This window comes from Ornithorhynchus anatinus, chromosome 3 (genome assembly GCF_004115215.2).
Source record: "Ornithorhynchus anatinus isolate Pmale09 chromosome 3, mOrnAna1.pri.v4, whole genome shotgun sequence".
In the NCBI taxonomy this organism is placed as follows: domain Eukaryota; kingdom Metazoa; phylum Chordata; class Mammalia; order Monotremata; family Ornithorhynchidae; genus Ornithorhynchus; species Ornithorhynchus anatinus.
The window spans coordinates 47,650,271-47,662,690 of NC_041730.1; the positions used below are offsets into that span (position 1 = coordinate 47,650,271).

Sequence of the window (12,420 nt, forward strand, 5' to 3'; positions counted from 1 at the left end):
AAAAAATCACAGAGTGAGCAGCAGATGCTACAGCTGCTGTTTCCAATGAGAAGTGAAAAGGGGGAAAAGTTCTAGGAAAGGAGGAAACAGACTGGGAGAGAGAAATATCACGGATTTAGTGCATTTGTAACCAGGAGCTGGGAGAGGCCAAGAGCGAGTCCTATAGGGGAAGCTCTGCAGCAAAGCCTCCATACTCTCTTTCCACTTCCACCTCTGAGTCTGCCCCCTTCTCTTCCCACTTCTTGAAGCCCCTGCAGAGTCATTTCCTCCTGAAGGCATTCCATCCTGAGTCCTCACAATCTCAGTCTTGCTAGCCCATCAATATAACAATACACAACTGTTACACTGTGTTCTCCCAAGTGCTTAGGGCAGTGCCCTGCACACACTAAGTGCTCAATAAATACCATTGATTGATTGGCCTCTTCAGCAATCATGTAGTGTATTTATTCACTTAAGTATTATTTATATCTCTCTCAGCCTTAATTATGTTACACTGATTTGTATTTATGGCTCCCTCCCAAGAGGGCAGGTATCATATCTTTTGACTAGAACAGTGCTCTGCACCCAGTAAACACTCAGCCAAAACCAGCCCACTGATATGGAGTTTCCTGGTTATTTTCCTCCTCTTTATTTTCTATGCTTTCTGAAGCTACCCTGGGACCGCTTGGTTTTCCTGGATTGTCGGGTCCGGACCACACTACTTTGGTCCCCTGAAGTGGATCCACTAGCTTCAAGTCAAATTCCCTGAGCCTTTCCAGCCACTCATCATCATTCTCTTTTATCCTCAAAACCTCTATGGGCCTTTTTTTATGGTATTTACTATGTTCCAGACACTGTACTAAACTTTGGGGTAGGTACAGACTAGTCAGGTTGGACATAGTCCCCGTCCCACATGGGGCTCTCGGTCTTACTCCCCATTTTACAGATGAAGTAACTGAGGCACAGAGAGGTGAAGGAATTTTCCCAAGGTCACACAGCAGATGAGTGGCAGAGCTGGGATTAGAACCCAGGTCCTTTTCATTCCCAAGCCTGTGCTCTATCCTTGGGCCACACAGCTTCCCATTTCCCACTGCAGCAAGCAAAAAAAATCCTCACAATTTCTTTCAAGGCTCTCCACAAACTCTACCCATCTGGCAATATGTGTTTCCTTCATCTGCTACTTTCTATCCCACGGCTAACTTTCTAATTTTACCTTGCTCTCAACTCTCCCAATTCCCATCCCAACCCTGGCACTGTGCTTCAGGCCTGAAATCTTTAAACCACAAACCCAAGCTCATCCTGAGTTCAGAGCCATCCTGAAATCCCATCTCCTCCAACGTGCCTTACTAATCAATGCCCTACGTCCTATCAATTTATCAGCCATCTCTAGCACTTACTAATTTATTTATCCCCGTCCTCAACATTTATGTAGATGTGTTTGTTCAACTATTCATTCGATGACTGTACCTGTAAATAGTTTAGTCTGTCTCCTCTATTACAGAGGAATTCTATGTGGGCAGGGAATATGTCTTTCTGCTCAGTACAGTGCACTACATCCCGTTGACTTTCAAATAAATATCATTATTACTAGGGGCCAAAGAACTGATCAGGACAGGAAGCACCCACCTAAGCTGACCAGACTTCTAAGATTCACAAACTGACTACAGATAGGCTGAGGCAGGGGGTGGATTTGCAATTTCCAGAGATGTTAAAGAATGAGATTGGCCAACTTTCTGGAATGCTTTTGTGTAGTTCTACCTAGAAAAAAAGGGAGATTAAACAATCTATCAAGATCCTTTTTGATCTATGAGCCTCGCTCTCAGCCCTATGAGTCCTTGATTCTAATCAAGAAAGCGGGCTAGTAATAACAAAGCATTGCACTTATGGCGTGTTTAAGTGCAACCGCGGCATGGGTGGTTAGACATTACCCACCTGCAAAGTTTCAGCAAACACAACAATGAGATTCTTCAGCTCCAAAACAAGATCAGGATCAGTGCAATAAGACTGAAACCAAAGCATATTAACTGGGTCAAAGAGAGCTCCCAACTTAAAGAATTGTTCTTTAATAAAATTCATCAGTTTATCATTCAGGAAACCCCGTCTAGGAAAGAGGGAATTATATTTTGCCATTTTAAACAACTCATTGGTAGGCACATATTCAAACTTCCTAAAATGAGTCCAAATTAACAGTCAAGGAACTCAGACTTACTAGACTGTGAGCCCATTGTGGGCAGGGACTGTCTCTCTTCATTGCTGCCTTGTACTTTCCAAGTACTTAGTACAGTGCTCTGCACATGGTAAGGAAGGAATTGCCCACCAGAGCTGCAATGCTGAATTAGAAAAGAAACTAGTATCTTCTAAGCTACTCTGTGACGTCTTCATATTGCTAGAAATAGCTGAAAAATAAAATCTTTACTGAGAATATGACCCAGTAGTAATAGGCAAACTATATGCTTCCTTTTGATGCCTTTTTTTCCCCATTATGAACTACTGCAAATGCAGCTTTAGGTTCTTTCCAGCGTTAGAAGTTTTCCTAGCAACCCACCCAAAATATTACCATAAAATGACCAATCAAGGCAGCATACTGCAGTTGAAAACACTTCCATCTTGAGAATTTATAATGAACTCGGTGACCATTTTCACATTTGAAGTTTCTAAACTCTTATAAGTGTTGGGTAACCTGAAAACTGCAAAGATGCACTGCTGGAAATAAACGCTACAACAATTGTTCCTGTTGGTTGGCAAAGAATTGTTAAACACACACACACTCCCTCCCTCCCACCCCCACAATTTTGCCTAAAACTTCTTCTCAACATGCACTACTTCTAAGAAAAACTACTGCAAAAGCTTACAAAATACCAAGGTTCATTTCTCTTTTTTGTTTTTCATTACTAAGCTGATATGGAGACTCTGAAGGTAAAGGTTCTTAGTAAGTTTCAAAACTGTGGCTTGAGGACAAGACACTTTACTCAAATTTCCTTATTTGGGAAACAGCAGGACTCAAATCAATTTTTGTGGAAGAGCTATGTTCGCAGAGACTTTTTTTAATTCACAAAAAGACCTGTGATCTACTTTATAAAAAAAAATCTACTACTTTAGTACTCATCTTTCTTTGTTGTTGTTTTTTAAAAAAAAATCACTGCAAAGAAATGATCTGTAGAAAGATTGAAAGGGGAAACACCAAGGGTTTTGCTGATAGGATTTATTTTGGAAACAGGGAATTTGGAGCGATAATTAGGAACTATTTCCTGGTGGGGCACTGGGTGCTGAATTCTTCAGTCTGATCTAATGAAGAGGTCAGTTGAAACTAATGAGGAGGAGGGCAATAATCACAACAGATTAACTCTGCATATTCTACACTGCTGGATTAAGAGACTGGTTGGAAGGTCTAGTCAATTGTAAATCAGGGACGGATTATGTTAAAAACCCCGGTTGTAATTTACAGCCTGATGTCCCTGGGGAACACAAACCCTCTAGCAGGTCTTCTCCCAAACAGGGTGATTTTTAATTACAACACCCAAAACAAACGAGGGATGCCCGGCTCTTCCCTTCTATGACGCTGTTCTTTCTTAGACCTACGAGGGCTTTGAAAGAATGGGTTACAACCCAATTACAAAATTTTCTCACAGAATGAGCTCGAAGAACCGCAATGATCTTGTTAAGGGCCATGTTCCAAAGTCCATCCGTGTATGCTCTGGTTACCAAGCCTTGCGTCACATGCAAAATGTGATCTTCCACCACAAAGAACCTAAACGGAAGACATTTCAAACAATTAATGAAATATTAAAGAATACCTAGATAATAAACGTGCAAATTCAGGTAACACATACCCTACAATTTGACTGAAATATCTTCTGTAGCCTTCAGCTGTTTCGTGCTTTAAGTGAGAGAGAAACACATAGTTTACAGGCCAACACCAGTGTTATTTTTGTTTGTTCCAACCCTAACCACTCCCCATCTTTACCATGTTCGCCTGGGGCTGCAGGACCAATCTTGCTTGCTTCTTTCTCTGTTTTCGGTAATAGTTTTCAAAAGTCTCTTCATCACCCTGAAGGAGGATCAACAAAATACGAGAAAATGATCATACTGGTGCAATGGCACTTCTTTATAAGCTGTAAAACCTTATTTCTTCAGGCAGGGACTGACTGATTGAGACAAATGGGTATTTGTTCTTTTCATTTGTAAAGCAGGGCATCAAACAATGAGGATTCAATCAGTCAACTGTATTTATTGAGCACATAAACAGACACATTCCCTGCCCACAACAAGCTTTCAGTCTAGAGGGGGAGAAAGACATTAATATAAATTGCAGACGTGTACGTAAGTGCTGTGGGACTGGAAGGGGGATGAATAAAGGGAGCAAGTCAGGAAGCTGCAGAAGGGAGAGGGAGAAGAGGTAACTGAGGCCCAGAGAAGTGAAATGACTTGCCCAGGGTCACACCGCAGACAAGTGGCAGAGCCGGGATTAGAACACGACTTTAAACGACTTACTCCTTTCCGAACAGTTTGGGGCTTCCAAAGTGGGCAGTTTGCTTGTTGGCATTCCATGGCAGTAGCTTATTTATTTAGCAACTGGCTCAAGGCCGGAAATCAACCGGCAAATAGGTTTAAACTAAGCTTAAACTAAGGCTGGTAACCCAATCCTAGGTAAACTGTTTCGGCTGCGGTAATTGAGTGGCCTCCCTCAATTGTTTGAGCTGAATTGTGTGCTAATGTAATGGGTTCATTTATTTGTGGCTCATTTTTGGCTCATTTGGGATAGCAGATCCAGGTAGAAATAGGTCAACAGTACAACTGCATGGCCTAGTGGAGAGAGCTAGGCCACTGGTCTGCTGTGTGACCTTGGGCAAGTCACTTCACTTCTCTGGGCCTCATTCACCTCATCTGTAAAACGGGGATTAAGACTGTGAGCCTCATGTGGGACAGGGACTGTGGCCAGCCCAATTTGCTTGTATCCACCCCAGCATTTAGTACAGTGTACTGCACATAGTAAGTGCTTAACAAATGCCATTATTATTATTAATAAGGGGTAACATCAGTGTTGGTGGCTATGAAGGCGGATGTGGGGGAAGACCCCAACCAAATTCAAATTAAATTCTCTTTCTCCCTCTTCACCCCAACAAAATTCAAATTCAATTCTCTTTCTCCATCTTCTCCTCTCCCACTTCTACCACTCTCATTCATAAAAAGAATGCCAACCTTACCAAATCTTCCAGCCCTGTCCTTGCCCGGCTCTGAATCGGTAGAAAATTAACAGGCAGTGTGGCGGAGGCTGGGGAGGGGGCCAAAATGCACGTCTCCCTCCTTCTCCACAGCTCAACACTGGTCGGGGCCAGACTTCTCTACTTGGATGCCCTGTGGACCCTCAAGCTTAACATGTCCAAAACTGAACATGCCCTGCCCCGTCTTCCCACCCAAGGCCTCTCCTCCCCACTGCTTTCACCACGCCACTGACAATATCACCATCCTTTCTGTCTCACGAGCCCACAACCTTGACTCATCTCCCTCCTTCAACCCAACATGTTCACTTAGTCACCAAATCCTGTCGGTTCTATCATCACATCTCTAAAATCTACTTCTTCCCCTCCATCTAAATTGCTATCAACCAAACAGTGGCATTTATTGAGTGCTTACTGTGTGCAGGGCAATATACTAAGCGCTTCGGAGAGTACCTACAGTACAGTAGGTACACACGGTTTGCCTTCACCTTAAAAGAAGCAGCGTGGCTCAGTGGAAAGAGGCCGGGCTTGGGAGCCAGAGGTCATGGGTTCAAATCCCGGGTCTGCCACCTGTCAGCTGTGTGACTGTGGGCAAGTCACTTTACTTCTCTAAGCCTCAGTTCCCTCATCTGCAAAATGGGGATGAAGACTTGTGAGCCTCACGTGAGACAACCTGATGACCCTGTATCTCCCCCAGAGCTTAGAACAGTGCTCTGCACATAGTAAGCGCTTTACAAATACCAACATTAGAGAAGCTGCGTGGTACAGTGGAAAGAGCACGGGCTTGGGAGTCAGAGTTCATGGGTTCGAATCCCGGATCCTCCACTTGCCAGCTGTGTGACTTTGGGCAAGTCACTTAACTTCTCTGTGCCTCAGTTACCTCATCTGTAAAATGTGGATTAAAACTGTGAGCCCCATGTGGGACAACCTGATTACCTTGTATCCCCCAGTGCTTAGAACAGTGCTTTGCACATAGTAAGCGCTTAACAAATACCACCATTTTTTCACGGAACTTACAGACAAGAAGAGGGAGACTGACATTAAAACATATTACAGCTGGATATATACACACGTTAGCGTGCTGTCCAAGCACTTGCTATATCCTTCTTTTCTACTGTCTCAGCCTCCTCGCTGACCTCTCGGCCTCCAACCTCTGTCTTTCCAGTCCAGGTTGCTGCCAATATCATTTTCCTCAAACAACTGTTCAGCACTTCTCCCCACTCCGAAAGTTGTCCACCCATCTCTGCATCCCTAAATTCCCCCGCTTTTCCCCTTCTCTCTCTCTCTCTCTCTCTCTCTTCCCGAGTTTAGTTGTCCTCTACTTAAACCGGATATGCACAATGATTTATCTCCGTCTGGTATTGGCTCATTTCTATCTGCAGCAAGCAGAAACTTCTAACCATCAGCTTAAAGACACTGGATCATCAATCTTCTCCCACTACAACCCAGCTCTCAAGCTAACATACTCACTGTGTTTCACTCTCAGTATTCCCACCTTTGACACCTTGTTCATACCCCTTCCTCCTGCCTGGAGCTCCCTCCCACTTCCTATCTGCCAGACCACAGACAGAGAAGCAGCATAGCCAAGAGGAAAGAGCATAGGCCTGGGAGTCAGAGAACCTGGGTTCTAATCCCAGCTCTGCCACTTACCTGTTCTTGGGCAGGTCACTTCACTTATCTGGGCCTCAGTTCCCTCATCTGCAAAACGGGATTCAATACCTGTTCTCCCTCCTACTTTGTGAGCCCCACGTGGGACCTGATTATCCAGGGCTCAGAATCAGTGTTTGGCACATAGGAAGTGCTTATCAAATACCACAATCATTCCCTCTTCAAAGCTCTTCTGAAATCATATCTCCTCAAAGAAGCTTTCCTGAATTAATCTCTCAACTCCCCAAGTTTTATCCCTCAGGCTTCCACCTCAGCACTTTTACCCCATCACACTCATGTTCTCAACCAGGTATAGCACTTTGGGTACAGGCCCTATTCTTAAGTATTTACTCACCTTCATATCTACTTTCCTTGTTCCACCTGCCGGAAAATTGTTTTCGCACCTAGCTGCCCCTGCTATAGTGTAAGCTCTTTGAAAAGGAGGTGTCTTATCTATTCTCCCAAGGGCTTTGTACAATACTCTGTACATAGTAGATGCTTAATAAATTTGACTGACTGACTGACTGATTGGCAGGGCTGTTTTAATACTTCTGGTACTCCCCTAGGACACTCACCTGAAATATGGATTTAATACCTGTTTTCCTGCCTCCTGTTCTCTTTCCTACTTAGATCGTGAACCCTGTGTGGAACAGGGACTGTGTCTGACCTGTTTATAATAATGATAATTATTATTATGATATTGGTTAAGCGCTTACTATGTGTCAAGCACTGTTCTAAGCCCTGGGGTAGTTACAAGGTAATCAGGTTGTCCCACGTGGGGCTCACAGTCTTAATCCCCATTTTACAGATGAGGTAACTTGAGGCACAGAAAAGTTAAGTGCCTTGCCCAAGTTGGCGAAGCTGGGATTCATTCAATAGTATTTATTGAGCGCTTACTATGTGCAGAGCACTGTACTAAGCACTTGGAATGTACAAATCGGCAACAGATAGAGACAGTCCCTGCCCTTTGACGGGCTTACAGTTTAATCGGGGGAGACCGACAGACAAGAACAATGGCAATAAATAGAATCAAGGGAAAGAACATCTCATTAAAGCAATAGCAAATAAATAGAATCAGGGTGATGTACATCTCATTAACAAAATAAACAGGGTAATGAAGATATATACAGTTGAGCGGAGGAGTACAGTGCTGAGGGGATGGGAAGGGAGAGGGGGAGGAGCAGAGGGAAAGGGGGGAGAAGAGGGTTTAGCTGCGGAGAGGTGAAGGGGGCTAGAGGGAGCAGAGGGAAAAGGGGAGCTCAGTCTGGGAAGGCCTCTTGGAGGAGGTGATCTCTAAGTAGGGTTTTGAAGAGGAGAAGAGAATTAGTTTGGCGGAGGTGAGGAGGGAGGGCATTCCAGGATCGCGGGAGGACGTGGCCTGGGGGGCGATGGCGGGATAGGCGAGACCGAGGGACGGTGAGGAGGTGGGAGGCAGAGGAACAGAGGGTGCAGGGTGGCAGTAGAAAGAGAGAAGGGAGGAGAGGTAGGAAAGGGCAAGGTGATGGAGAGCCCTGAAGTGAGAAGCTTTTGTTTCTTGCAGAGATTGATAGGCAACCACTGGAGGTTTTTAAGAAGGGGAGTGACATGCCCAGAGCATTTCTACAGGAAGATGAGCCGGGCAGAGGAGTGAAGAATAGACTGGAGCGGGGAGAGAGAGGAGGAATGGAGGTCAGAGAGCAGGCTGACACAGTAATCTAGTTGGGATATTACAAGAGCCCGTAGCAGTAAGGTAGCCGTTTGGGTGGAGAGGAAAGGGCGGATATTGGCGATATTATAAAGGTGAGACCGGCAGGTTTTGGTAACGGATCGGATGTGTGGGGTGAACGAGAGAGACGAGTCAAAGATGACACCGAGGTTGTGGGCCTTAGAGACGGGAAGGATGGTCGTACCATCCACGGTGATAGGGAAGTCAGGGAGAGGACCGGGTTTGGGAGGGAAGAAGAGGAGCTCAGTTTTGGTCATGTTGAGTTTTAGGTGGCGGGCAGACATTCAGGTAGAGACGTCCTGGAGGCAGGAGGAGATACAAGCCTGAAGGGATTAGAACCCACGTCTTCTGACTCCCAAGCCCGTGTTCTTATTTTGTATGTTTTCCAGAGCTTAAAGAATAGTGTTCAACACAAAGTGTTTAATAAATACCACAAACTGATCCAGGCTTCTGAAACCCAGACTGAAGTTTTAAGCTCGAAAAGGCAAAAGGCCATGAATCACAAAATGATATTCAAAGCATAGGCATGCTGTTGAAAACAATGAGAGGTCGATGATTATTATAGTATTTCTAGATGAGATTTGGAGCTCCCTGAGGGCAGGGCTCTCAGGCAACTAGACTCTACTCTCTTTGAGCTCAGGAAATATAAGTGGGGAGCAGTGTGGCCTAGGGGAAAGAGCATGGGCCAGGAAGTCAGTGGACTAGGTTCTAATCCTAGGTGCACCACTTGACGGATGTGTGACTTCACACAGCCTGGGATTCCCGATGCCACATTTCCAGCATGATTCGGTCACCCTTATACAACACGTCTGCAGTCCCAGACATTCGACATCCAGCTCTACGCTCAATTATCAGCTACCACAGCCAGAAAATCTGCCTGGTGGGTTTTAGGGCATTTGTTAAGCGCTTACTATGTGCTTGGTAGCACTTTACCAAGCACTGGGGTAGACATAAGCTAACCAGGGTGGACACAGTTCCTGTCCCACCTAGGACTCACAATCTTAATCCCCATTTTACCGATGAAGTAACTGAGGCCCAGAGAAGTGAAGCGACTTGTCCACAGTCAACCAGCAGACACATGGCGGAGATAGGATTAGAACCCAGGTCCTTCTGATTCCTGGCCCCATGCTCTATCCCCTTGGCCACACTACTGCTGTTTTCATAATAATAATAATTTTGGTATTTGTGCAAGCACTGTTCTAAGCACTGGGTAGATAAGGGGTAATTAGGTTGTCCCACGTGGGGCTCACAGTCTTAATCCCCATTTTAACAGATGAGGTAACTGAGGCACAGAGAAGTTAAGTGATTTGCCCACAGTCACACAGCTGATAAATGGCAGAGCTGAGATTAGAACCCACGACCTCTGACTCCCAGGTCCGGGCTCTTTCCACTGAGCCATGCTGCTTCTCAAGATTATGCTTATCAATGTTTATCAGATTTGGATAAATCTGAGCTTTCGGGCAGGAGCAGGAGTGAGTGAGCTATGGATGAGGGAGTTCTGGGGACCCTAGAAACAGCCCCGTGGGGACCACAAAGGCACACGACAGTTCCCAAAGCCCTGTACACTACAAAGGTCAACCTAGAGCCGGGTCACGGAAGCCCTGTGGACTGAGAGACATGCCCCACAACCATTTAGCCCTCTCCGCTGTGGCGAGGGAATTGGGGGGAGAGGTCAGATTCTGGGCAATCCCCTGGCATTGCTTCCAGGTGCCCAAGCCACACAGAGGAATAGGGATCCAGCCTAGGCTTCTTCCTGGCCCTCAGTACCAGCCTCTTCCTATGAGCTCTCCTGTAAAGGCCAGACAGTTAGCTTGCTGCTTTTCCAAGAGTCCCTGCTGCCCCTTGAGGGGGACCAGGAAGGAAAGTGCTGCCAAGTGGCAGCCTGGTGGAACCCAGGAAAATCTCACTGTATTCCCCGACTCAATGACCTTCCTGCTTATGCCGTGAGCTTGTAAGAGACATCAGAAACATTTAAGGCAGCGGCGAAGCAGATTCGCACCTGGTGAGCCTCCCATTTATATTTTACGGGAGTGAGAAAATATTAAAGCATCATTTTAAAAGCACTCAGAACACTTACCAATACGGAATAAATGTGCAAACATCTGTATACGGGGGAAAAGTCAACAAGATCTTGAGCTGTTAGCACCTGAAAGAGACAAATTAATTTTACAATATCATTCTGGGAATCATTCAGCCGATCAACGGGTATTGATTGAGTGCTTTCTGTGCCAAGACCACGTTACTAAGCGCTTGCGAGAGAATAATACAATTGAGTTGGTGAACACCATCCCTATCCACACGTAGTTTATGGTCTAGAGGGGGAGGCAGATATTAAAGGTAAACTACTTACATTGCCAGAAGTCGTCTTTCATATTTTTAGGAGGACTGGGGTAAGGTTGGGTGTGTGTCTAGAGATGTCTAATTCCAACATCATCAAGTATTTAGAGTGTAACCAGTTAAAGACCTCACCCTTTTGCTTAAACCCAAACACACCTTCAATTTCTGCAGCTTTTCATTATTTGTCCAATTGCCCCACTAACCAAGGCAAGGAGTCTGCCTCATTTACTGCATGCAGGGAAGGCAGTTTAGTTTTGTACAGAGTGACACAATGTTTTTTTCAATTATAGCGGGAAATAACCGTGGTCTTTTTTAAACGCTTACTATGTACCATTTGTTTATATATATATAGATTAATGTCTGCCTCCCCCTCTAGACTATGATTTCACTGTGGGCGGGGAATTTGTCTGCTGTGGTATTGTACACTCCCAAGCACTTAGTACAGTGCTTTGCACACGGTAAGCGCTCAGCAAATACTTTTGAATTAATGAATGAATGTACTAGGCGCAATTACTGAAGTGCAAATCGACATCCCTCCACTAAATTTGCCCACTGAATTACACACCCTCACCCTCTGTCTGCCCTGCTATTGATTGTGTAGCAGGTTGACTTTGGCCACTTCAAATACATCCTTGCTAATTACGTTACTCTCTCTTCCCCAAACCACATTACTTCACCTTCTTAAGTGATTGTCAATGGCGACCTTGTCCCTCCTACCCACCTCGCTACTTTTCTACTACAACCCAGCCCACACTCTTCACCCCTCCGATGCCAACCTACTCATTGTACCTCGATCTCGTCTGTTTTGCCGCCGAGCCCTCGCCCACATTCTGCCTCTGGCCTGGAATGCCCTCCCTTTTCATATCCGACAATCACTCTCTACATCTTCAGAGCTTTACTGAAAGCCCTTCTCCTCCCAGAGGCCTTCCCTGATTAAGCCCTCATTTCCTTTTCTCCCACTCCCTTCTGCACTTCTCTTGTACTTGGATTTTCTCCCTTTATCTACCATCCCCTCAGCCCTGAAGTACTTAGGCACACATCCATAATTTATTTATATTAATACATGTCTCCCCCTCTAGACTGTAAGCTCACTGTGGTCAGAGAACATATCTACCCACTCTGTTGTACTCTCCCAAGCGCTTAGTACAGTCCTCTGCACGCAGTAAGTGCTCAAGAAATACAACTGACCGACTCCCATGCCCACTGCCCACCCCGTTAGTCCAGAACTTAAACTCCCACCTGAAGCTCCTGGTGTCACCATCCTCTCCCAGATCTTGCCCCCATGACCATGCCGATGTGAAGACAAAAGTTCCTCAATATCTCCCCCAAACTTCCTCAATTCCCTTCCTCCCCCACATTCACTCTCGCATCCTTCCCAACTGTGCCTCCAAAGGAAATCTTGACCCTCCTTTCAAAAATCTACACCCCTCACCTTCTCAAGTCACTTGTGAAGTCAATCTACCTCCCTCCCTGACTGTCACTTCCGTTCACTCCCTCTCTCTCAGCGCTTCTTCCTCTAGTCCGTAAGCTCAC

At 45.4% G+C, this 12,420-nt stretch overlaps 1 protein-coding gene across 2 annotated transcripts in view; it reads right to left on the reverse strand.

Moving 5' to 3' along the window:
- EXOC6 (exocyst complex component 6) overlaps positions 1 to 12,420 on the reverse strand; it is a 188,034-nt gene that overhangs the window by 78,607 nt on the left and 97,007 nt on the right. For both annotated transcript variants that reach the window (XM_029060465.2, XM_029060464.2), the window contains exons 8-12: positions 10,628 to 10,696; positions 3,944 to 4,027; positions 3,810 to 3,856; positions 3,607 to 3,727; positions 1,912 to 1,983 (exon numbers count right to left, since the gene is read on the reverse strand). In XM_029060465.2, the coding sequence (XP_028916298.1) occupies positions 1,912 to 1,983; positions 3,607 to 3,727; positions 3,810 to 3,856; positions 3,944 to 4,027; positions 10,628 to 10,696 (393 nt within the window). The remainder of the gene's footprint in view (positions 1 to 1,911; positions 1,984 to 3,606; positions 3,728 to 3,809; positions 3,857 to 3,943; positions 4,028 to 10,627; positions 10,697 to 12,420) is intronic.